General features: G+C 42.9%; 2 protein-coding genes and 1 long non-coding RNA gene across 15 annotated transcripts in view; 2 read left to right on the forward strand and 1 right to left on the reverse strand.

Annotated features, from left to right (window-relative positions):
• The window catches only part of Upp2 (uridine phosphorylase 2), an 84,709-nt gene extending 70,534 nt beyond the window's left edge, over positions 1-14,175 (forward strand). For 2 of the 4 annotated variants that reach the window (XR_015682614.1, XR_015682612.1), the window contains 2 exons: positions 11,770-12,057; positions 12,828-14,173. Coding sequence is in view for 1 of the 4 variants with exons in the window: in XM_087650647.1 (XP_087506773.1) it covers positions 11,770-11,813 (44 nt within the window). In the remaining 3 variants the exon portion in view is untranslated. Of the gene's footprint in view, positions 1-11,769; positions 12,230-12,827 lie in introns of those variants that run through there. The other 2 variants (XR_015682613.1, XM_087650647.1) reach the window with 2 other exon arrangements.
• Positions 13,452-26,170, reverse strand: part of Ccdc148 (coiled-coil domain containing 148) — a 279,259-nt gene continuing 266,540 nt past the window's right edge. For 7 of the 9 annotated variants that reach the window (XR_015682840.1, XR_015682842.1, XR_015682841.1 and 4 more), the window contains 3 exons: positions 20,191-20,308; positions 17,990-18,130; positions 13,462-13,876 (listed from right to left, as the gene is read on the reverse strand). Coding sequence is in view for 6 of the 9 variants with exons in the window: in XM_087651645.1 (XP_087507771.1) it covers positions 13,730-13,876; positions 17,990-18,130; positions 20,191-20,308 (406 nt within the window). In the remaining 3 variants the exon portion in view is untranslated. 9 annotated transcript variants of the gene reach the window in all.
• Positions 17,975-26,170, forward strand: part of LOC147995474 (uncharacterized) — a 29,751-nt gene continuing 21,555 nt past the window's right edge. For both annotated transcript variants that reach the window (XR_015684341.1, XR_015684340.1), the window contains exon 1: positions 17,975-18,186. This is a non-coding gene — a long non-coding RNA (uncharacterized LOC147995474). The remainder of the gene's footprint in view (positions 18,187-26,170) is intronic.

Consider the following 26,170-nt stretch of genomic DNA (forward strand, 5'->3'; position numbering starts at 1 on the left):
CCCAGACCCAGAGAGGATAAGCAAGGAACATGAGCGGGCCATCTTCTGTAACCAGGCAAGGCCTGGAGGGACTGGGACACCATCCAGTCATAAAATCATTGACCTACAAGTTGTCCTGGAAGCCTAGAAGAATTGTCATCCAAGAGACCAGAGAGACTTCATCCAGCAACCGATGGAAGCCGCTTAGTACCACAGGCAAACATTGGAGCTTGGGGAATTCTGTGGAAAATGGGGAGGAATGACTGGAGGAACCACTTGGGTCAGGGACATCAAGGGAACATGATAGAATGAGAAAACAAGTACAGGGCTCACAGAACCAACTGGCTGGGACTTATGGGGACTCTCAGAGATCAGAAACCCTACAGGTAGGGATCTGACCTAGGTCCTCTATATGTCAGTTATGGCTGACTAGCTTGGTGGTCCTGTGGAAATCCTTCCTGTGGAAGTCCCTGAGAGCAGGGACTGTCCCTGACTCTTGCCTCCTTGTGGAACCCTTTTCCTGCTACTGGGTTGCCTTATGCAGTCTTAATGTGATAGTATGTGCATGGTCTTATTGTAGCTTGCAGCCAGGATTGTATTATAGCCATGATTGGTTGGTGTCCCTAGGAAGCCTGCTTTTTTTCTGAGGAGTGGTGAAGGGAGTTGCATCTGAGGGAAAGGGGAGGTGGAGAGAGGCTGGGGGTGAGGGGAAGAAGGGTAAACTGCAGTTGGGAAGTAATACATGAGAGAATAATTTAAAAAATTAAAATACCACACACACACACACACACACACACACACACACACACACACACAAAAGAAACAAACAATGAGTTCTGACAAAGTCCCCAGAGAACTTTGTGGATGTAGTGTGGGAGGAAGGCCATCTGTAAGCAGTCAATATTCCCATTTACAATGGAATCTAAAGACTAAGGGCTGAGGGTAAGACAGGCAAGGTAGGGATGGAGGGCAGGAAGGAGGGTGAAAATCACACACCGCAGTCCTAGCCCTGCTTGGTCACTGGGGATCCAGGTAGAAATTATTTCGAGCTATGAGAGCTGACATAAAGGAAGGGGTGTGCTATAAGTGAGGACTGAGAGGTCACAAGAATGAGCAAAGCTGGGTCCACAGGGTTCTGATGGAGTCTCCAGGTAATGGAGGTAGGGTAGAACAAAACAATTTGAAAATAAAAAATGAATACTCCCCCTCAACAAAATGGACATTTTAAAGATGATTTTTCTTTTTCTTTTTTTTAAAAAGCTGTCAACTGAATCCATCAGTTAAAAGTGTTGTAAGCCATCAAATTTTTCTAGGATATAGAAAACAATATACTACATCGTATTTTAGAACCAGAAGATAGATAAATAAATTGACTCAGAAATGGCACCTGACAAAATTCAATGTTGTTTTGTAATAATAAAGAAATACAAAGTAAGATTAGAAAGAAACTTCTACAGCAAAATAAAGGCTACATGTGGGAAAGTCACTCTAGCGTCATCCTCAGTGGTAAATGACTAACGGTTTTAGCTAGCTGTAAGATAATGGGACAAAGTTCTCTCTCTCTCTCTCTCTCTCTCTCTCTCTCTCTCTCTCTCTCTCTCTCTCTCTCTCTCTCTCCTTCTGTTCAACATGGTATTAGATTTTCTGGACATGGTGGTTAAGCACAAAAAATAAAAATAGGCCATATGGAATAAATACAACAGATCCATTGGAAGAGACTACAAAGCTGTGATTCTACAAAAAAATTGCCTCACCACAACTAATAAATTAATTCAACGATCTCATCATAAGTCATAAACAAATCGAGTGAAGTACCGAGATACAAAATCACTATGCAAAATTCAGCTTTGTTCTGCACGAAGAGTGGACAGTCTGAAAAGAAAATCAAGACGATATTCCCATTGTCAGTGGACTCTAAAGACTCAACACTTAGGAATTTACTTAGTCCATTCACCTCAGTCAAAGGTGAGAGGCCTTTATTATAGGATTTACAATAAATATAAAGGATTTACTATGAACTGATGCTGGACCTGGTAACACACACCTGTAATCCCAGTGTTCAGGAGGCTGAAGCAAAAGGGTTGAGAGTTTCAGGCCAGCTTATGGTACACGGCCACTTCAGGCCAATGAGTAGTAAAACTTGTCACAAAGCAAAAGGGAAGGAAAACAGCTCAAAACATCATTGAGAGAAATAAAAGTTGCAAACAAGTGGAATGATACTTCGAGTTCCCCACACTGGAAGAGGCAATATTATATCCACACTATATGTGATCTGCAGATTTGGTATAATTCTTATAAAAATTCTGGTGGCATTTTTGTTGTTGCAGAAATAGAAATCAATCCATCCTGAAATTCATAGGGACTATCAGTGGACCCCAAATAGTCGGAAGGTCTCACATTTCCTGGTCCCAAAACCCAGCACAAAGTTACAGAAATCAAACGGTATGATGCTGGTGTGTCCCTCGCTCATGAGACAGACAGACGAGGCAAGTGAAACAGAATATGGAAGTAGCCTGGAAAAAATCCTCCTCACATGTCTGCTTAAGTGACTTTTGACAAGGGAGCCAAGACAAATCAATGGAATAAGGACACTGTTTTCAACAATCAATTCTGGGGAAAGTGGGTCGTCACATGTTAAGCTGTGCACTCTCATCTTAAGAAGAAACCTACTCTAAATGGAGTAAAGAAGTAAACAAGAGAAGACTATACAACCCTTAGAAGGAAACATGGGAAAAGCATTGTGGCATTGAATTTGGTAAAGACTTCTTGTGTATGACAGAAAAAGCATAGGCAGTAAAAAGGGGAGGAAGGGAGGCAGAGATGGAGAACAGGGAGGAAGGAGGGAGAGAGGGAGGAAGGGAGGAAGAAAAGGAGGGAGGGAGGGAGAGAAGGGGTATCATACTATCAACAGGGTAAAAATCTTAGCTCCAAGGAACTGGAGAAAATATTTGCAGACCATTCATTTAATCAAGGATTCATGTCCAGAATATGGAATTATCTCCTACTATTTAAGGACAATAATGACAATCAGGTAACCCACCTCAAAAATGTGCAGATGACTTGACTATGTATTTATTCAAAGAAGACTTACAAATGGGCAAGACGCACTGAAAAGATCGGCAGGGCCGTTCATCAGGGAAATGCATGCTGAAACCATAATGGGCCATCAATACACCGATGAGCACCCACCGGGATGGCTATTGTGTAAAAGGGGGATGGGGTGTAGAATAGCATGTGCTGCAAACTATGTGAAGACATTGGAGCATCTGCGTATCGCTGCTGGGGATGTAAACAGCGAGGGCACTGTGGGAAAGAGGCAGGTAAATTCCTCTAACACTAAATGCAGAAGTGTTACATCATCTGTCGATACCCCTCACAGGTATACTCTCGAATGAATCAAAAGCATGGATTTAAACTATCTATACATCAATATTTATAATAGCGCTATACAGAATAACATACACGCAACAAAACACTAGTCGGCCTTTAAAAAGAACAAAATTCTGACTCATGAATAATACAGATGACCCACGCAAGCATTGCGGTGACTAAACCAAGCCAGCCAAATACTTTCCTCCCACAAATAAATTATGCATAGTTGCACTTACCTGATGTACTTACAGTACACGAATTCATGAGGATAAAAACTAGAGTAGTGGCTGCCAGTGGCTGAAGGAGGAAGGAAGGTGGGTTTGGTTAGTGCGTAGAGAGTTTCAGGATGAAATGACACAGTTGTAGAGAGGGACGGCTGCAGTGTTGGAGTAATGATGTGAAGGAGCCCAGTGCCGTCCAAGTGCACGTTTGCAATCAGCTAGTGTAGCAACCTTTACATTACATATATTTACCACAGATAAAATTTCGATAACCTAAAAAATGGAGATGGACCAGATTAAAGGAACTTAAAGGGCCAGCAAGGAAAATCAGTGGCCAAATTTATGACTGGGTTCTGATGTGAGGGGAGATGCTACAAAAGCTGAAAATGGATCAGAAGACAAAACATGGAGACTAGAATGGAAAGTTTCACAGCAGTGATACATTTCACTGTATTTGACTCTTCTGTGCTTAGAAAAGCTAGCATTCTTACCTTAAACTTAGTAAGCAGACGTAGACTGATAGGACAGACAACTTAATCTCAAATGGTAAGGAAAAAGTGTGTGTGTGTGTGTGTGTGTGTGTGTGTGTGTGTGTGTGTGCTCGTGCACATGAGCGTGCATTTGTGTATGTGTGAGAGAGACAGAGAAAAACTGACAGATAAAGAGGATAGAATGTGTGTACATGAATATGTGTGCATGTGTGTGTGTGTGAGTTTGTGTGTGGATGGCTTCTTGGTTTTTAGCTTTTTTTGTAGCGTCGAAACTATTTCCAAGCAAGAAGTTTCTTAAACTCGAATATACATCAAGAAATGAGATCAAAGGACCAAGGAGACAGTGAGAAAACTGATCAGAATAGCATAGTTAAGAGGCCCTCCTGGGGGGAACAAGAATTTTAATAATTCAACAAATACTGAAGAAGCATAATTCATTAACAATCCCTGGAACACATTCGGATCTGTGTCATAAGAGGGAACTGTTTTGCTGACTGTGACCAGCCAAGGCCCTGGCATCAGCAGGAATCCAGTGACTATTACATCATAAGGAAAGCAGGGAAAAGCTTTGTGCAGTCAGGCAAACACGATGAAGTAAATTGTCGGGGAAAGAAAACCGTTTACAACCGGTCTCCTGACATTTATGCTAAGGGAAGAAAATGTAAATATGGCATTTTATTCCCTGGGAAAACGGATTTGCAACTATAAAGGCCTCCAACACAAAGTTATTAACGTAGTCAAAACAGTTTCCATAAGCAACTCCTAAGGAATCGTCCCTCAAACAGGACATGGCCCACCAGAATGACAAATGGAAAGCTAAAATGGCACTCACTGGCATCAGCAAAACATGCTGCTTACAAAGTGAGACGAAGGTGGAGGTCCAGCCCTGGGTAGATTTACCGTTGCTGCTTTGTCCAGTGGCCATGTTGGCAAGTGGCCTTCCAGATGTTCATGTTTGTACTCAATAGGCCTGGGCTGCTCTCTGCCTGGCTCATAGGAGCTTCTTTTTGTAGAGGGCAGCGATCAAGATGAGTTATATTTTCAATATTTTTTTAAATTGTACCTTATGTGTATGGATGCTTTGCTTGTGTGTGTATCCTTGCACCACTGTATGCCTGATGCCCTCCAAATCCAGAAGAGGGAGTGAGGGAGAGCCCCTGGAACTGGAGTTACAGATAGACAGTTGTGAACTGCTAAGCAGAAATTGGGTTTCAACCTGGGTTCTATGGATGGAGTACAGCCAGTTCTGAGACATCTCTCTCTAGTCCCTTAGCAAAGTTATTTAGCAAAGAGAGGACATGAAGTTGGATGAAGTATGTGTGCTGGGAGAGTTAGACGTGGAGCTGGGCACAAAAATGGAAGGATATATATATATATATATATATATATATATATATATATATGCTATTGTATTTACAAATGAATTTGCAAAGAAAAATTTTAGAAAAGGGCTTAGGAGCTAATGGAGAGTGTATAATATTTATATAATTCCCAGCAACAAATATATGATGGATGCATAACAAAAGAAGAGAGAGTGTGATGTACACAGCTAAAGAATTTGCTGCTGTCATATTGGCATTTTATCTTGTCTGTTATGTGCACAAAGTGTGGAATAATACAATGAGGAATGATGTCATATTTTGACTTCTCGTCAAAAAGCATCCAAACCCTCCATAAGGACAAAGGAAGATGCATTTGAAAGTGGAACACATGAAGCAACACCCCATGGAATTAAAATGAGAAATAATAACAGAATGGACTGATAATATATCTGATCTTATGGGTCTGTTTAGTGCATGTATGTATGCATATGGGAATGCACATGCTTGCACATGAATGTGTATTTGAGCAATGCTCATAAAAAGGGCCTAGAATAGGTCAACCCAGTAGCCCTATGGGAACCTAAGGATCCAAACTCAGGTACTGATATACTATTTCCAACCAATGAGACCCTGAGCTTGTTAGAGAAAAGTCTGACTCTGGGTCAGAAGAAAAAGTGTAAAGGAGCCTGGATTGTTCTGATATGCCCAGTGACAAATGTGACAACATGTTGAAACATGGTGGTAAAGTATCTTGTAACTCACATAACTCTTCTACAGTGGAGGCTGGCCATTGCCATATATTGTGGATAAGGAGAGCTCATTTCTCAACTCCTTTGCATCTGGGAGAGCGCTGGGGTGACTTTGAGGAATGCAGACAGACATCGGGCCAGTTCCAGCAGCACCCCACAGGCCTCAGAGCTTTAACTTGCTTGGGTCTCTGTTTCTTCTTGGAACCCAGCACATATGGAGAGCACATATATAGGCCCTGGTGTCTGGCTCAGATGAGCTCCTAGCCAACAGGCAGGAGCCAAGGGTGCCAGAGAGTCTGCTTGACCATCGAGCCAAGCCAAGATTTGAGATAACTATGGCCTCAACTAGCAGTTGACTGCACTGCATCAAACACCTTGTGGCAGGCAGAAAATGACTTCAGACGTCCTGTCTCCCTATGACCTGTGGCTGAGTTACACAGCAAATGACAGCAGGATTACCAAACACCTGACCTTAAAAGTAAAGAGATTGTCCTGACTAGTATGTGCTCATAGTCATTGCAAGAATCCTTACTAATGGAAGAAAAAGAGACAGAAGATACACCCTGTCACCTCTGGTTTGAAGACAAATGAAGGGGACCCCAAACTAAGGATGACGAGCAGGTCTAGAAACTCAAAATGACAGACTCTGCCTTGAGCCCCAGAGAACAGCATTGCGCTGCTCACAGCCTGGTTTTAGATTGCAGATCCAATTGTGATGTCAGATCTCCAAAACTGAGTACACCGTAGTGCAGGAGCCTATAACTTTATGGTAATTTGCTATAAGAGTGATAAGGGATTAGTACAGACTCCGGAGTCTGTAACAAATCAAAACACAGGGTGATGAAAGATAAAAGCCAACCAGTTTTGAGCACAGCTTTTTGTACAGAGCAATAGAAACTGGAACAGCATGGGGTATTGCATCTAGGAGATTGTTTAGTCAGAATTCCTGAGCTACTGGGCAAGAAGGAGATAATTGGAACATGAAAAAGAATGACTCTTCGTTAGATTATGAGACCAAACATATTAAAAATCCATGACCGTGAAGACACAATGAAATCAATCATCTTTGGAGGCTGTCAGAAAACCAATTCATTATTTTTTTAAAAAAAAATTAAGAAGCAAACAAACTGCTTAGCTTCATCTCTTATATCGCCAAATATGAAAGGAAGAAAAAACTTTTCTTCATCTAAGGTTCTTAGCAATGGAGGGGAAGGCGTGGTTATACTGTAGATGTGTCCCAGCATGCCTTCTGCCATTGGAACCAAAAGCAACTTGGGAAGTAAGAGAGTTATATCATCTTACAGGTCACAGACCTTCAGCCAGGAACTCAAGGCATCTGCCTCAAGCAGAAGCTGCAGAGGAATGCTGCTCACCGACTTATGCCCCCTAGCCTGCTTAGCTACTTTTCTCACATAGACCAGGCCCGGACATTGTCCACTCTGGAGGGGGACCCTTCTAGTTCAGCTAGCAATCAATAAAACACCCGACAGACATACCCAGAGGCCAATCTGATGGAGGCAATTTCTCGGTTTTGAGCTTCCTTCTTCCCAGGTGTGTCTAGATTTGTGTTAGGTTGACAGAAACTCATCACTACAGTACGTCAACCACGTGGTTAATTAATGGCTCTAAGCACAGAGAGTTAGCAGTAGTAAAAATTTCCCAAAACATCCAAATGCTCAACCCACCGATGGATTGGGGAGAATATGCAGCCAAAGGAAGTGTGTTGGAGGGGAGAATAGAGGAGAATCAGAATCGTATTGGATAAGGCTAGCCTCAGGTATCAGCTCCAAGTGTGTGCAGAGGACAGAGGTGGAAGAGGAGGGGCAAAGTGTGCTGTAGGAAGTGCTATGTGTAAATGTTTGTTTTTCAATAAATAAATTACCACGCAGTGAACAGGCAGAGAAGGCAAGGACAGACGACATATTAAAAGATGCCCCCAAACTGATGAAAGGTAAACCAATAAGGTTTAAGGATGTCCCCGTGGGTGGCCACAGCAAAGCACAATCAGCCTAAAGGATACAATCCTAGAATACTCCCATGTGTAGAACTTGGGGAGTTGGCAAAGGAAGCTGAGACACAGCCAACGTACCAGGAAGGAAAACAGGTAGAGTAACAGAAACCAGGGGAAGAACTTGTTCCAAGGTGGGATGCTGCCACCTGGACCAAAAGCTGCCTCCAAGTCAGTGGGACAGAGGTTTAAGCTCACCATTTGCAAGCATGGAATTCGTTGGTGACTTAGCTAAGAACAGTACCAGAACAGCACAAGGCTGGATCTGAGTGTGAAACAGTAATGGGGATACAGGAGAGGTGTCCAGTGTTTACAGGGAACTCATTGAAGGAGTTCCTTGTCAAGAAGTAGCTGAGAGGTAGTTAGAGGACGGCATGGGGCTGACAGAGAGTCATTCAAACTCTGGGATTTATTCCAACATATCTGTAAACTCAAGGAAGGCTTAAAGATATAAGGAAGTGAACAACAACAGAGTTCTTGTAGCATTGGGAAGGAAGGAAACTCAAAACCCCCATGAGTGCAGTATTTTTCAAGAGGAACTGAAGAGGGAGCCCAGACTGAATTCAGGAGGAAGGGCCTTCCTACAAGACAGATAATACAGTCTTCCTTCATATGGAGGCAGCCATGACCCTCAAAACCTGAGAGGTGAATCAGAGGATATCGTCGAAAGTAGTAATTTTTCCTTCCTTCCTTATTTCCTTCCTTCCTTCCTTCCTTCCTTCCTTCCTTCCTTCCTTCCTTTGAGATTTATTTAAAGTGGTGTGCGTGCGCGCGTGCACACGCGTTTGTCTGTGCGTGCGTGTGTGTGTGTGTGTGCATGTGTGTGTGTGTGTGTGTGTGTGTGTGTGCATTTGTCAAGAGACCCCCTGGAGCTGGCGTTATAGGTAGTTATGAGCTTCCTGGTATGGGTACTGAGAACCAAGAGCAGCACACGGCCTTTCCTGCTGAGCCATCTCTTCAGCACAGTTTCAATTCGTTTTAGAGCACTACCAAGGAACACATGTTTATTGTTATAACCCAATACACATGCATGCACACATTCACACATGCACACAACAATATAATGTTTGATGTTCTTAGGTACGCCCCCCCCTCTTTTTCAAGGCATCCAGGAAAACTAGGTCAGCAGGGACCAAAGTGTAACGGGGCACTCTACTGGGGAACAAGAAAATTAAGGGAATTCTATATGTCAAGAAAGCAAGATTCCCAAGAAGAGACAGGTCTTCCTACCTCAGAAATGTATGTGGATTGGGGCTATATTCTAGAACTTACTGAAAAGACTATTGTTGATGTCCATGTATATGAACAAATGATGCTTTTAATTGTTTCCTTCTTTTGTATTCCTTTTTCATTTTTCTGGAATTTACTTGGCCTGTAACTATATATACCATATACACATGTATACATGTATATATATGTATATATATGTGTGTGTGTGTGTATATATATATATATATGCCCCCAAATGATCAGAAACACTGTAACCACATCTTTTTTTTTTTGTAATCTAAAACTGTGTTATATTTACTTGAGTATTTCTTATAGACATTTCGACTGTTATTCCCTTTCCCGGTTTCCAGGCAAACATCCCCCTCCCCCCTCCCCTTCTTTATGGGTATTCCCCTCCCCATCCTCCCCCTCTTGCCGCCCTCCCCCCAACAATCTAGTTCACTGGGGGTTCAGTCTTAGCAGGACCCAGGGCTTCCCCTTCCACTGGTGCTCTTACTAGGATATTCATTGCTATCTATGGGGTCAGAGTCCAGGGTCAGTCCATGTATAGTCTTTAGGTAGTGGCTTAGTCCCTGGAAGCTCTGGTTGCTTGGCATTGTTGTACATATGGGGTCTCGAGCCCCTTCAAGCTCTTCCAGTTCTTTCTCTGATTCCTTCAACGGGGGTCCTATTCTCAAATCAGTGGTTTGCTGCTGGCATTCGCCTCTGTATTTGCTGTATTCTGGCTGTGCCTCTCAGGAGCAATCTACATCCGGCTCCTGTCGGTCTGCACTTCTTTGCTTCATCCATCTTGTCTAATTGGGTGGCTCTATATGTATGGGCCACATGTGGGGCAGGCTCTGAATGGGTGTTCCTTCAGTCTCTGTTTTAATCTTTGCCTCTCCCTTCCCTGCCAAGGGTATTCTTTTTCCTCATTTAAAGAAGGAGTGAAGCATTCACATTTTGATCATCCGTCTTGAGTTTCGTTTGTTCTAGGCATCTAGGGTAATTCAAGCATTTGGGCTAATAGCCACTTATCAATGAGTGCATACCATGTATGTCTTTCTGTGATTGGGTTAGCTCACTCAGGATGATATTTTCCAGTTCCAACCATTTGCCTACGAATTTCATAAACTCGTTGTTTTTGATAGCTGAGTAATATTCCATTGTGTAGATGTACCACATTTTCTGTATCCATTCCTCTGTTGAAGGGCATCTGGGTTCTTTCCAGCTTCTGGCTATTATAAATAAGGCTGCGATGTCTTTTTTATATGTTGGGGCATCTTTTGGGTATATGCCCAAGAGAGGTATAGCTGGATCCTCAGGCAGTTCAATGTCCAATTTTCTGAGGAACCTCCAGACTGATTTCCAGAATGGTTGTACCAGTCTGCAATCCCACCAACAATGGAGGAGTGTTCCTCTTTCTCCACATCCTCGCTAGCATTTGCTGTCACCTGAGTTTTTGATCTTAGCCATTCTCACTGGTGTGAGGTGAAATCTCAGGGTTGTTTTGATTTGCATTTCCCTTATGACTAAAGATGTTGAACATTTCTTTAGGTGTTTCTCAGCCATTTGGCATTCCTCAGCTGTGAATTCTTTGTTTAGCTCTGAACCCCATTTTTAATAGGGTTATTTGTCTCCCTGCGGTCTAACTTCTTGAGTCTTTGTATATTTTGGATATAAGGCCTCTATCTGTTGTAGGATTGGTAAAGATCTTTTCCCAATCTGTTGGTTGCCGTTTTGTCCTAACCACAGTGTCCTTTGCCTTACAGAAGCTTTGCAGTTTTATGAGATCCCATTTGTCGATTCTTGATCTTAGAGCATAAGCCATTGGTGTTTTGTTCAGGAAATTTTTTCCTGTGCCCATGTGTTCCAGATGCTTCCCTAGTTTTTCTTCTATTAGTTTGAGTCTGTAACCACATCCTTGGTTAAGCAATACAACAGTTTTGGGGACTTGTGGCTCTTTGATCCTGTCTGTCTCCCTAGCCGCCTGGGGTAATCACGCCTTTATTTTATTTCATTTCATTTCTTTATTCCATAAGCCTTCCTTGTGTCCATAAGCAATACAGAATACCTTGGCAGGATTTTGTTCTTTAGATAAATGAAATATGACATCTCACTCCTTTTGGTAAATATTATGTCCATATCTATAAATTTCTCCCCATTTCCTTTGTGATATGTGATTCTATAAACAAATATGTCAGTTTTTCTGTCCATCCAGTTTGCTACTGATGAAATGTAGTTTGTTTTCCTTTGCGAAGCCCAGTGTCTTCCTCCCTACACACTGGTGCAGAGCCTCTCTGTAGCACGCATCTAGATGGAGAGTTGCTGGATCAAAGGTTGTAAGAAAGTCACCTCAGCAGCCAGGAGAAAGTTTTCTGATCCACACTAACACATGCTTCCTGTTTTCTTTCTTAGAGACAATGGCTGATATGCCCCACCTGGCCTCAGACTGGTTATAAGCTGAAGCTGGCCTTGAACCTCTGATCTTCTTGCTTCCACCTCCCAAGTGCTCCTAAGTCAGAGGGTTCTACCCTCCAGCAGTTTTGTGCTCCTTTGGCTTTGGTGACCTTGGATACATTTGGAGGCATCATGGAGCCCAGGTTGGCCTCCACCTATATATGTGGGATTACAGACCTGTACCACCATGTCCAGTCTTCCTACTTTTCTGTGGCTACTACATTCGTTGGCGATGCTGACCACCTGGTGAGTGGGCACTGGCCATTCACTGAGGATACGAATAAGCATTTTTATCATTTCAGATTTCAGATTATTTTCTTTCACTTAAAAATGGTGGGACTCGGGGGTTGGGGATTTAGCTCAGTGGTAGAGCGCTTGCCTAGGAAGCGCAAGGCCCTGGGTTCGGTCCCCAGCTCCGAAAAAAAGAACCAAAAAAAAAAAAATGGTGGGACTTACCACACTCATTTAAGGTCTCTATTTGAAGGCAACTGACAAGTGTATATTATTTCATCCTTCTGAACTTGTTTCTAGATCTCTAAATTGACAAGAATCTTGTTATAAGGCTGTGAGGATGACCAAATATCACATGGACAGCACATATTAATGCTAAGCACTCAGTGTGTACTCAGGAATTATAGTCAGGACCCCATAAAATAACACATTGACCCCTAGACAGACCCCCAAGACAAATCCATGCCCAGTCACCTCTTCCTAAGAAGTCACTTCTCCACTCTTCGATGAGATACTATAGTGCTGTAAAGAGCTGAAGTAGAGAATCATTGAAAGGAATCCCAGGGTGTGGATAAGATCTTTCCCTCTGTAGAACTCTTACGTAGAAAGCAATGTGCCCTGACAGGCTGGGCTGATTTCCCTAACACTTGCAATGCCGAGAGGAGTCATGAAGAGCCCCAATCAGCCTGTTTTCTGCGGTGTCCTTTTTTCTCTTTCATCTCCCCTTATTGATCCTCACCCTCTCTCTCCTATCTTCCTCTCTCCCTCTCTCTTTCTTTCAACAGGGTCTCCTGTGTTGCAGGCTGGCTGCAAACTGACTACATAGCCAAGGGGGACCTTGAACCTCTGATGCTCCTGCTTCCCATGGAATGGCAGCAAAGAAAAATAAAGGAAAAAAAGCAACCAGTCATCCTACTACTATTAGTAACTAGAAGTTTTAAGAACACATTTTCTTGCTGAAAATTTTTCTTGCTTCCTTTTAGAAGTAGCCAAAGATTTATTGGCAAGCTTTATGTGAGATCCTCCTCTCCAAGAAATTCATCTAAGTATTTTTTTTTAGATAATTAGGAACTTTTAATAACACTTCAAGTATCATAAAATTTCAGTTTTTTTCTTCTAAACGACCACACTGCCGTGTCTTTCCAGTATAAATCAGGTATTCCCGTGATGGAGACACTAAGTCTAGTTTCTTTTTAAGCCAAATTTGCAAACCGAGACTGTTTAGATAATTGGTTTGCAATAAACATGATGCACCAAACTGATTGCTAAATTCAGAGAAAGGTTGACTCTCCTCGTAGAATAACCAAGAAACAATAGCAGTATTAACGACAATGAAGCTTCCATAATTAAAAGTCAAATACTGAGATAACAAGCCGAAACGACGCATGTACCAGTGGAATAGACAAATCTTGCAAATGGTTATTTTAGCTCTTCTTTATAGAAAAAAATGCTTCAAAATAACAACCTACCAAATGCCAACATATATACAGAAGTCTCATAATTTTGGTAAATTTGGTAATAATACATATTATTGAAAGAAAAATCAAATAATGACCAAAACTTTGAAGATAAAAAAGGGAAAGTTGTTTAATAAATGCTATAATTTCTATGTGCAGTGGTTTTTAGGCATTTAGCAGCAGTAATCGTCATTTTCCATAGCCACACAGTGTTTGTTCGCAGGTACCCTCTAGATCTTGAACACCGTTGATTCTGTATCCTTCCTTGGAGGCTTCTGAGGACCAATTTTCGGTAGCATCTCTTTGGCGTACTGCGTTTTATGGAGTCCAGCTTCTCGGAGTGCTAACTCAAATCGAAGTCGAGGATCAGAAATGATCTGTAGACAAAAAAAAAAATGGGATTTAAGCAAACACTGACTCATTTAGCTGGAGCACATCCTACCACTCACGCTCGTTTTTCCAAGTTGCACATCTTTAAAGGTGGCTGTCAGATGACAGTAAAGCTTGTGAGTTCTGTGACTGCAGAGTTTCCACTAGAAATGTCCAAACTGTGGTTTACACTATCACTTTCCACTGCATTACTTGTTTTCAACATAAAGTGAGTTCAATATTATATACTACAATCAGATACAATATATTATTTTAAAAAATAATAAAGGAACCTTGCTTTCAGTACTATTAGTGGTTATTTATTGCTGGCTGGAATCACATAGATAAAGGATTATTAATGTAAATCTGCTTTAATAGACAAATCAATCTTTGGAATATATTTTTCAGGAGATGTTAGTTAAGAGAGCCCTAGTTTTAAGTGTATGAGTGTGTGTCTGCCTGCACATATATGTACCATGTGGGGGTGTAGTGCTGACAGAGGCTAGGGGAAGGTGTGGGAAGTTACTTAATGAATCCTGCATAATTAAAAATCAAATTGTAAAATAACAATCAGAAGAAATGTAGCTGTGGATTGGTAATTTTTTTAAAGATTTATTTATTTATTATATATAAGTTCACTGTTGCTGTCTTCAGACACACCAGAAGAGGGCATCAGATCTCATTACAGATGCCTGTGGGCCACCATGTGGTTGCTGGGATTTGAACTCAGGACCTCTGGAAGAGCAGTCAGTGCTCTTAACCCCTGAGCCATCTCTCCAGCCCAGAATTGATAATTCTTGCAAATAATATTTATGTATTTTTCCAAATTATGTCTTACCAGGTGATGGCCCGGGTAACAGAAATCCAGTGGTCTTGGTTAATTTGGTAATAACGCCTAGAACTAGAGTTGTGGGAAGTTGTGGGTTGCTAGGTGGTGCCCGGGAGACAAATCCAGGCCCCTTGCAAGAGCCCTGAGTGCTCTTAACTGCTCAATCATCTCCCCAGCCCCCTGAGCATCTTCCGACAGCCGCCTTAACTTCACCGTCATTTAGTAATGTGCAAATTACTCACAAACATGTGGTCACTCCTAGAAAAAGGGAGTCTGGGGCTGGATTTCTATTTCAAACAGAACTGGAAAATGCCCCGACCATCATGCTAAGTAGGAGTAGACAAACAGATACTCTGGCTTCTCTTCTCAATTACGCTTAATTGGCCCGTAGTCCTCTTCCTATGAATCTTAAACGTCAACACATTCTTTGCCATGATAAGAGATGACCACGTCTGGACATTTTACCCCAGTCTAATGTAACCCAACTCCCTAAGAGACACGGTCGTGAGTTTCTAAAAATCGCTTCCTCCATGAGTTCCTGACTGAATGGGAGCAATGGGAGGTTCCCAGGTAACTAATGTGTGACGCTGCCTCATGTAGTGAAACATGGGGGTGTGTGTGGTGCTGCTGGCAGGAGGACGCTCTCAGGTAAGAAACAACCAGGGCAGCCTTGAAGTCTGACTTAATCTTTCCAGTAGTCAGAGAGGGAGGAAGAGAGACCTAATCGAACAGGGAGGCCTCACATACAAACGTTGAGGTAAAGCAGGTCAATTTTAGGATGAGGTGAGTTTGGGTAGAATACTATGCCACTGAGGAGCTTGGGGGGAAAAGGACACTCAGACTGAAATTTGGATCTCGTAGCCTTGAAGGCTGTGCTAACTAGCCCCACAGTGTTTGTTTCTGCTTTTAGCATCAAAGTATGGCCACATAGGATGAATCTGATCATCAGGTCGGAATAAATTAAGGTGCTGGGGGAAGAAAAAGAGATGGAGGGAGGGAAAGGTCAGGAGGCTACTCTGACTGTCTAGACATGAAGTAATAAATACTTAAACCTGTCTGGGAGTAGAGACGACCTAACTGTCAGACATAGTCTAAAGGGAAGACTCAATGACAACCAGTCAGAAGCAGGGCTGGGGTAGTGAGAAGCACAAGGCCAGAATAACCCAAAGGTCTGAGAAAAAAACATCTGAGCCTTGGTCCCTGGCTTCTCCTCTGTCCCCATGTATTCTGAGCCACTTTCAAGGACTCCCACTCCCTCTATGATCTGCTGCTGTTTACTCCCGAATTCTCTTTAAGATTCACCTCCTTCTCCAGCACCAAGGGCTGTGGCGCCTTCAATTTTTTTTCATTATCCAATTTTTTAGTAAAAAGTAAATGAAGAGAGAGGTTTCTCCTCCCCAGAGGCTGGTAATCAGGTTTTTGAAAGGATGCTTTAGACCCCCTCACCCTAAACGTGACACGGACAAAACAAATCTCCTCCCCCCAGACTTGTTTTTCCTTCTGCTCAGTTCTTATGTGGCAATAATTTGTTGAATCACTGCCGAGTATCAGGCAATATCCTAGGCAGTTGATATTTATTATTTCCAATCCCCAGAAGAACTTTGCAAGTAATTATTTTAAAGATGAAAGAAACAAACATAAAGATGTTAATAGCTTAGGCGAGTGCACGCAGCCGGTAAATCTCGAGTGTGGATTTGAATCCACAATGCGCAACTGCGGTGCTTGTCGAGCTTGGAGTCCTCCTCGATTCGATTCCTTTACCGCTCCCATCCCCCATCGCTCCAGTCAGAGCTGCGCATGACTCTTTCACCACCACTTCCACTCCTCTCCTCCCAATGTCCAACTATTTCCCATTCAAGATCCGAGGATAAAATACAAATGTCACTATTTAACTTACCTGCTTTTAAATAGCATGTCTGGTCACGGGACAAAGGTCAGATGTCTGAATAAAAAGGCTTCCTGTGTACCACAGCTGGGCCCTAGCCCAAGTTTCCATTCTCATTTCAGCACTTATCCTGTGCCGGTGCCTCTGTCTCACAGTAAAGACATTCAGCGAAAGGCCTTCTCTCAGTCTTTTCTGTCTGGGAAACCCCTGATAGCTTGGCCCAGAGCCTTAGGACTCTTCCTTTCCCTTAGTTTCGCCTGTGTAGGGGCCAGTTGCCTTTGTACTATCATAGCTGGTTCTAGAGAGATATATACCTACACGTCCCTAAAAGTAATTCTTCTCCCTGTGCACATTAGCCTCTTTTCCCTTTAAACTGTAAATCGCCGTGAATGAGTTTAGTAACAACTGCCCCAGATCGGAAACTCTGCTCCTGCTCAGAAGTGCCATCTCTCTAACCTCCCCCCGACAGAGTTCTCCCTTCTCTCCTCACACTGGGCACAGAACTGGCTTCACACTGTGCTTTACCTCTGAATGTAATACTTCCCTTCTTAACCTAGAGAGTCACTTCTCTCGGGAAGGATCAGTCTGGCCCATTTAGGTGGAGCCAAGAGCTACACTCTTGCACAGAACCAGAATAACAGTGTCTATTTCATAAATATTTGATTACTAATGAATGAAATTTTCACCTTACTATTCACCATCAAGTATGCAGCACACAGGGGAGGTACTTTGAACTCGTTTGGCAACAGGTTTCTTGAGATATTGGCGTGCTCTCCCTAGTTCTGTAAAACTCATGAATGCTTACTTACTTAATTTGGGTGATATTCATTCATTCCTATGTCTTCTTTTCTACCCTTCTCCGCTAAAAGTTCTTTTAAATCTCTCTTCTCAGTTCCAGCCACAACCAAGACACATTCTAAACTCCTGCAAACAGCTCCAAGATCCCTCGATGGTGCTGCCACAGAAAATGCTTTATCCTTAGCTCGAAGAACAAAACTTGGGGTAGCTGTCTTCAGTACTGCCTGTCGATCTCATTAGATGCCTATTTGATAGTATCTATGCCATGAATTTAGAATATAAACTCATAATACAACAGAGAAATCTTTGAACCTGAAAGAAATACCAGTGACCATTTTTTTAATCAATGACTTTTGCATAAAATGTTACAAAACCTCTTTCAGTGACAGATATGTTTTTGAACTGTTTTGTTTTATGTCACACTTTTATAACACTTAGATTCATCCAGCAATTATGGTTTATTATTTACAAATAGAAAATATGCTAATCTAGTCCAGGCTCTTTCCAGGTAAATATTAAAAATCATTAGTAACTCAGAGCGCACGCTTGAACGGTTCCTCCAGCTCTCTGCGTGGACTCTACACCAGGACCGCCAGTTCCCGTAAGTACCTGCTGCTCATTGTATGTGGTCAGGGTGAAGAGCGGCTTTTGAAGAGTGAATTCCTCCTCACTCACAGCGCCTATCCGAGCTTTCCAGGCCAGTGTCTCTGACATCATTCTAACTGGATCAGACCGGACAGCGACAGCAACCTGAGGGAAGAGAAAGCAGGGACGCTCAAGTGGGGATACAAGTCAAAGGCTTCTGGGTAAGATTATGGGTTTGCCTAGTGACCATTACAAAATTTTTATTACGTCTAAAACAGTAGCGGAAAGAGCAAAGGAATATTAAACCCAGGCCAGTCCCAGATACTAACAAAGGAGTTACAACACATGTCAAACAAAACATTAACAATTATAACCACCCGTTAACGATTAGTCATAATTATGATTGATTTCAGATTATATATATTCATCTGTGTGATAAAAGTCAAAGGCAATCGGACATTGGAAACCCCCTTGAAAATGGCAGATAGCAACAAAGATTCATATTTCAGCAGCCATCCACCTGTGGTTATGAGTATCAGCACATGAGGTTTTCTGGTAAAGTCGATTGCGCGGTCATTGCTGGGCAAGCTGGGTGCACTTCCATTGTACTAGGAGAGTGGATTTCTCGGGACTGTCACAGAAAATGCATCACCTTTTGACTATAAAGCCGGAGAGCCATTTTACCATGAAGTCCTTGTCCTACATAGTAATAACTATTCTGACCCAGATCTTAATGAAAGGAAGTCACTAATTTTGTCAATAATATGCAACATTACCCACACCTGCCTATTAATTCTGCAAGTCAAGAATTTGCATGACGTAAATGGCATTTTAATGCCATTTCAAACTGTAATAAAATGACTGGGGTCAAATGTAATTTAATTATTATAGGTTTCCTGGCACAAATGTCATATATTATAGTTCTAAACACTGATTCTTTATGGTGAGAACTGAAGACTTTTCTTAAGGACTACTGGGTAGAAGGAGTTCTAGTCACATGGATTCTATAGTACCCATTCTGTAGTTACATTTGCAACATGAGTATATTCAGTGATTGTGACGTTAAGTCTGTCTCCAGAAAGTCATAGTGTGTAATTCTTTGCTAATAATTGAATAATTTGATTTTCAGATATAGAATAAACAGAATTTATAGTCTTATGCTTTGAATTCATCTCTGCAGTCTATTGTATCAAAGAGGAGGAGGATGTGAAAGCTGTCTTAATAGGAGTCCTATTTGACGCTTACTAGCTACGTGACTCCGGAAAAAGCACCTGACCTCTTGGTTTCTGCTTTTACAACATAGGAGTGTTAAGAATACTTAGTTCAGAGAGACACTGAGGAAGCAAACGGAGTTTCACCCAGAAGCATTGGAATAGGCCTTTGCACTCACAAATTTGAACTCTAGTTAATGCAAACCTATGGGGCAGGTACTGGCTTTAGTATTCCCATTTTCCAGATGAGAAAACAGAGCCAAGGCAGGTTAAGTAAACAATTCAAGTTTTCTCTGGCATTGAATACTTAACCAGCTGTTCCAGTGTTAAAGGACAATCAAGGCCAAGGCTGGTACAACTTCTACTCACTCAGAAAGGAACTACACAGTCACTTCCCATTGGCTAGGCTGGGCAGTTACCATTTGAACAAATTGTTGGGGGTCAAAGTTCAGAAAAATTACCAGAGAGAATATCTCACATGTCTCGATTTCTTCAGTCCCTGCATTTGCCATGGACTGTCTACTTTTATCTACCTTGCCTGCGTTTCTTAGGCAAGGCCATGGTAAGCTTTTAAGGCTGTACAAAGAAGGTATTTGTAAAGTAGTGCTTAAACTGGCTTGTTGGCTGTGGGATTTTTCCAAGCAAAGATTCCCACTTGAGAGTGGATTATCTTGCTCTACCACATTTTTGAGGACAGGGAAGTCCTTTGACTGGAAACAGAGTTTCACTGATGCAAACAGATACTGTTTGGATAATGAACTAGAGAGGATATGGACACACTTAGATCTTGGGAGAGAGCTCTTTAAATGCGCCTGATAAACTTCTTTAAATATATCAAGAAACTGGACCTGGTTCAACATAAACCTCACTGGCTCCTGGGAATGAAAAATCATGTCCTAGTTTGGAAACGTTACATTTTGTATAGCAGATATCATGATCTAAGTCCCAGTAATAATGTCATTAGCACGCTTAGAAACATTAAAAAACAAATGAAACTTTCCAAATTGAAAACACCTGTTTTCGTAGGGCTTCCAGTCGCCTCTCTCTCTCTTCTTCCTCCTGGACTTCTTGAAGGGCCAATTTTTTTCTATCCATTAAACGCTTCTCCAGCAATTCTTGTCTATATTTCACCCTTTGAAAAGAGACACAGGACAGGTAGGTGGGCCATAATAACACTCTCTCTCTCTCTCTCTCTCTCTCTCTCTCTCTCTCTCTCTCTCACACACACACACACACACACACACACACACACACACACACACAGAGTACACAGATAAGAGCACAACTGGAGCCTTCTCAGAAGGGATACCACTCCACAGTTTGATTTTACTTGGTTTAATTTCTTAACCCAAATAGTGAGAGGCAATCTACCGCTGTATTCCAGTAGCCAGTGAGATGCAGAAAAGCCTGGAGTAAAGTCCAGCTGAGTTCAGGCTTCTCTGTCACCATGACCCTGTTGGCTAGCTGCCGTAGCTACAGTAAAGGTGCCCTGAGCGATAACCACCCTATCCTGAGCTGTGACACAGCCTTCAGATGACAGGTTTGAACACAGCTTGAGGAACTATAGAGATTGAGTCCCTGACCAAATGCACATACTTTTAGAACGCAGGGTAAAATAAAATTGCTGTAATACTGTGCTTAAATTATTTAGGTTACTAGAACTTAAACTATACTTCGGATACAGTGTCTCTCCGTGAAATGGGCTTATGCGCATGTTAAGAAACTTTACAAATTGCACTCTGACATCTGTAGATGGCAGCAAAAACATGACTTTTCTCCTTCAGCTTTAGTTTTCCATCTCCTTTCAGATCATCAGACATTAAAATAGGGTGCATTAAAACATAGCTCAATGCTATGAGCTCACCTATCCCTCTCTGTAGGCATTCCTTCTACGCTCTGCCCAACAGTTGCCTAGCAACAGCCAGGTAGGCCTGGCTGGCTAAAAAGGGGGGTGGGGTGGGGTGGGGGCTGTTTGGCCTCTCTGACTCTCTGACTCTCTTCTCTCCCTAACCCCTTTCTCCCTCCCCCTCCTCCACGTGTTCCTGGCCAGTTTCTCTTCCTCCCCCTTCTCCTCCTCCTCTCCTCCTCCTCCCCCTCCCCCTCCTCCTTCTCTCTCTCCCTCTACTTCTCCCTCTCTTTCTTCTGTCTCTTCTCTCTCCTCTCTGTCTCTTCTCTCTCTCTGCCTCTACTCCCTTCTCAGCTCCCTTTCCCATACCCACAATCTCTATTCTATAGCAGACCCTTTGTATGGCTGGGGGCCGAGGGATGCCTCAGCATGGCCTTGCTGAGGCAGGCACCCCCTCCCACCACCCCATACCTCAGTCCATACAGCATATCCTTGGTTTTATAAAACACACTATCACTCTCTGCTGCCCCTATTTGAGCATCAAGTACTGCTGTCTTCTTGTCAAGGCCATTATATTGGCTTAAGAGGAGGAGATTCGCCTGAGTTCTCAGGAAGATGGGGCCCTGCTAGCTTTCTACAGGCAGCAGCTTAGATTTAATTCGTGTTGTCACATTAGTCGCTGACGCCCTTCACCCTCAGTGTCCACAGCAGTCTTTTCTATGGAGGTGTCTTTGCTGGCCCTCCATGCTGGAGATTCCGATATGTGCTGAGCGCTCAGAAGGCCGAGGTCTTGTACTAAGTGCTTTACGATCCTTTCTTTTTAGACACTTCACAACAATCACAGGTAGAGGGTATAATTTTGTATATATAATTTTGTCTTTTACAGGTATGGAAATGGAGGCACGGACAAACGGTGTGATTTGTCCAAAGTCTCGTGCGCATTAAGTAGCAGAGCAGAAATGTAACCCAAAATGACTGTTCTCAGCACCACAGCTTAGCCCCCACTGTCCTGTCCCCTGCAGTTAACCTCTGTGCTGTCCTTTTCCCTAGATCTCTCCTCTTACATCAAGTGTCCCCAAACACCTACTGTGCTAGACAGTGTGGTCATGCAGGGAATAGAAGTTTATAACTTAACATAGAAGCAAGACATGCCTGAGAACCAAACAAAGTTCTCAGACTTGGCAGGCAGGTACAAATGTGGTCCCCTGGTGTTTCAGGAAAGTGAGGTGGCCATTTGTTGGATTGTTGAGGTACATAAGAAGAGCCTCACGGAGGAAGGGCATTTGAGCTGCCTCCACAGGATGAGGATTTTGGAGAAGCCAGGAGTGGTGAGAGCAGAGAGAAGGAGACAGTAAGGGTGGGGTGGGGGCCTGATAATGGACACCTTTCTGGTCTCGTCCTAGTCACAGACAGCATGGAACCCAGGCAGAGCGGTGCAGGGAAGCCGTGGCAGGCTGGGCCTGGAGGACATTTTGTTTCCTCAGATGTGCTTTGGGGAGGAATATTCTTGAAATTCTGCTTGCTCATGAAATGGCAGTGAAGGAAAAGCACAGGGTGAGGACGGAAGAAAAGCTCATGAAAGAGGAAGGTTACTATGGGATCCGAGAAGGGCAATCCTAGCCTTCTTTGAAGGTCATGGTCATAGTGCCAGCCCAACTGTGGGTTCAAGGGCCGCAGATCAGCATGCTCTCTATCTCGCCTGCCTCCATGTGGGAAGCTGTAGTTCCCATTCCCTCCATCTTCACTAAGGCGTGACATGACACAACCTCCCTAGTGAGGTTCTACTCAATTTCAGCACTGAGTACGAGCTACTTGAACTTCTGGGAAGGTTCAATTAAAAGATACCCTGGGACTTGCCAATTACCATATGCTAATTCTCAGAACCTTGGAAAGTTTTTCTTCCTGTGGGACATATAGGTTGCTTTGTCTGCAACAAAGTTTTTATTTTTTTGTCTGCTTTGTGGGAAGTAATAGTGGCCCTTGCCAGGGGAGCTTGACTGGTGAGGAAGAAATTGCAAATGAGAATGTGGCATTTATTTCCATCTGAAGCATGAAGAAGTCTGGCTCACAGTTTGTTTTGAGGCTCATTCTTCATTTAATAGGTATTTCTTGACTCGGTGCCAGCCAGGAATCAAATATTGCATCAGGCATGTGCAGTGACCAGTTAGCCTGGGTGATATCCTCCTGTCACGGCACGGCGGGCAACTCTACCAGAAGTTTCAAGATGGGACAACTGTGAGATGGGCCTTGGGGGTGGGTGCTTTGATGAGACAATGAGGCAAAAGCCATTGGCGGGGGTACATATATATGCCAGATTTGGGAGCATGTCTTAGAAGTGTTCTGAACCCAAGACTCAAAGGGGCGGGGCCGGGGCCGGGGGAGCAGCTGTGAAATAAGAAAAAGAAAGGATCATGTGAAAGTCTAGAGTTGAGAGACTGTGGTAGGATTGGGGGATAGAAAAGAAATCCAGTACGGTGACATATGAGTGTGGTGAAATGAGGGGTGACGTAGCCTCAGGCTGAGGGGATAAGAGAGTCATACTGTGAGACTCTGTGAGCAGGAGAGAGGAGACTTTTGAACAGAGAACTGGGTTGATCAGAACTCTAGGGGAGGATGCAGGACAGGTGGCAGGGAGGCGAGATAGAGCAATCTAGACCAGAGCTGGTTGTTTCTCAACCTGTAGGAGAAAGAGACAGTGGCAGAAAGTCTAGAAGATGTGGATTTAAGACAGAAGAAATAAAATAAATATAAAATGTCAGCTTGTTTTATGGGGGTAGGAAAGTGACAGAGATAGGAAGAAATTACAGCTTCACAACAAACAAGAGCATCCAGCCCCGAGGCTGGGAACTTAGAAGGGAAACAGGAAACAGGCTTTGGATTGGCACAGCACTGGTTCTTGGACCTGGGCTAAAGGAAGGAGAAAACTCCATCAGCAGATGAAACTAGAGTCACGGGGAAGATGGCTGCCTTCCACGATATGAGTGTAGGGTCTGAAGAGAAATGGGTCTAGGACTAATTTCCAAGGACATGACACTTAAGAAGGGGACAAAGAAAGAAAAAAAACTATTTAAGGAAACAAAGAGGATAAATGGTCCCAGGAAGATAAGGAAAATATAACCTAAAATGTCAAATGCTACAGAAAAATTGGTTGTAATCCAAAGTTATTACCGCATTGAATTGTGGGGAGTCATTGTTGATGTTGGCAAGAGCAGACTTTGGCGAGGTAGCTGAAGGCTTACGGGAGTAAGAAAGATGGAGGAGCTGTGGAGAAAACCCCAAGACTGATACAGGTGGGAGCCAGGCACGGGCCAGGGCTGCAGAAAGCACAAGCTGGTCACTCTGCAGGGAATGTAGTCTAAGTTGTTCAGATGAGCTTAACCTTTGAGAGAATTCAAGGGCACCAGCAACGCAATGACTAAATTTCTTACAGATGCTGGGGCTTAAACTCAAACAATGCTTTGCTTAAAAGAGGAAGACTCCAGGAGCTACTTCTACTCCAGATAGAAAATTGTCTTTTTCCTGAAGAGAAGTGATGCAGAAAAGAACTCTTGGGAGAAAGCCAAACACTCACATATTCATGGGGAAAGAAAATAGCAACACAGTAAAGCCAATCATTTGGAAAATTTTCCACATAAATACTTTTAGTCATTTGAGGTAGCAGATTTTCTCCAAATTAAACTGTTGCTATGAAAGTCAATGTCAGGAAACGGCTAAACTCAATAGTTTTTAAGCTGTGCACCGAATCCCCAAACAGGAGCCTTGCATTCATTTCTCACTCTATTTTATGCTCTCTGAGTCTACAAAGGTGGAAAGTGCTGTAAAAGAGGCATTTGTAGCTTCTCTTGGGGGAGGAAGGGCATCGTATTGTTCAAAAGCAACAGCTGCTGCAGAGTCAGGCCAGGCATCAACAATAATCTGAGGACTTTATAAGCTGCCAGACTTTTGTGAGGTTGGAGGGACAGTAGCTTTCATGTGAAAGTAGAGAATCTGGGTATCACCGAGGAGACCTGAATTTGTGCTAAACTCAAAGAAGTGAGTGGACCTAAGTCCAAGTGGATCAAGGACCTCCACATCAAACCAGATACACTCAAACTAGTAGAAGAAAAAGTGAGGAAGAATCTCAAACATATGGGCACTTGGGAAATTTTCCCGAACAAAACACCAATGGCTTATGCTCTAAGATCAAGAATCGACAAATGGGATCTTATAAAACTGCAAAGCTTCTGTAAGGCAAAGGACACTGTTGTTAGGACAAAGCGGCAACCAACAGATTGGGAAAAGGTCTTTACCAACCCTACAACTGATAGAGGGCTTATATCCAAAATATACAAAGAACTCATGAAGTTAGACTGCAGGGAGACAAAAAAACCCTATTAAGAATGGGGTTCAGAGCTAAACAAAGAATTCACAGCTGAGGAATGCCAAATGGCTGTGAAATACTAGAGAAATATTCAACATCATTAGTCATGAGGGAAATGCAAATCAAAACAACCCTGAGATTCCACCTCACACAAGTCAGAATGGCTGAGATCAAAAACTCCAGTGACAGCAGATGCTGGAGAGGATGTGGAGAAAGAGGAACACTCCTCCATTGTTGGTGGGATTGCAGACTGGTACAACCATTCTGGAAACCAGTCTGGAGGTTCCTCAGAAAATTGGACATTGAACTGCCTGAGGATCCAGCTATACCTCTCTTGGGCATATACCCAAAAGATGCCTCAACATATAAAAGAGACACGTGCTCCACTATGTTCATCGCAGCCTTATTTATAATAGCCAGAAGCTGGAAAGAACCCAGATGCCCTTCAACAGAGGAATGGATACAGAAAATGTGGTACATCTACACAATGGAATACTACTCAGCTATCAAAAACAATGACTTTATGAAATTCATAGGCAAATGGATGGAACTGGAAAATATCATCCTGAGTGAGGTAACCCAATCACAGAAAAACACACATGGTATGCACTCATTGATAAGTGGATATTAGCCCAAATGCTCGAATTACCCTAGATGTGCAGAACACATGAAACTCAAGACGGATGATCAAAATGTGAATGCTTCACTCCTTCTTTAAATGGGGAACAAGAATACCCTTAGGAGGGGATAGGGAGGCCAAGTTTAGAACAGAGGCTGAAGGAACACCC

This window comes from Rattus norvegicus, chromosome 3, assembly GCF_021556685.1.
Source record: "Rattus norvegicus strain SHRSP/BbbUtx chromosome 3, alternate assembly SHRSP_T2T, whole genome shotgun sequence".
Taxonomy (NCBI): Eukaryota; Metazoa; Chordata; class Mammalia; order Rodentia; family Muridae; genus Rattus; species Rattus norvegicus.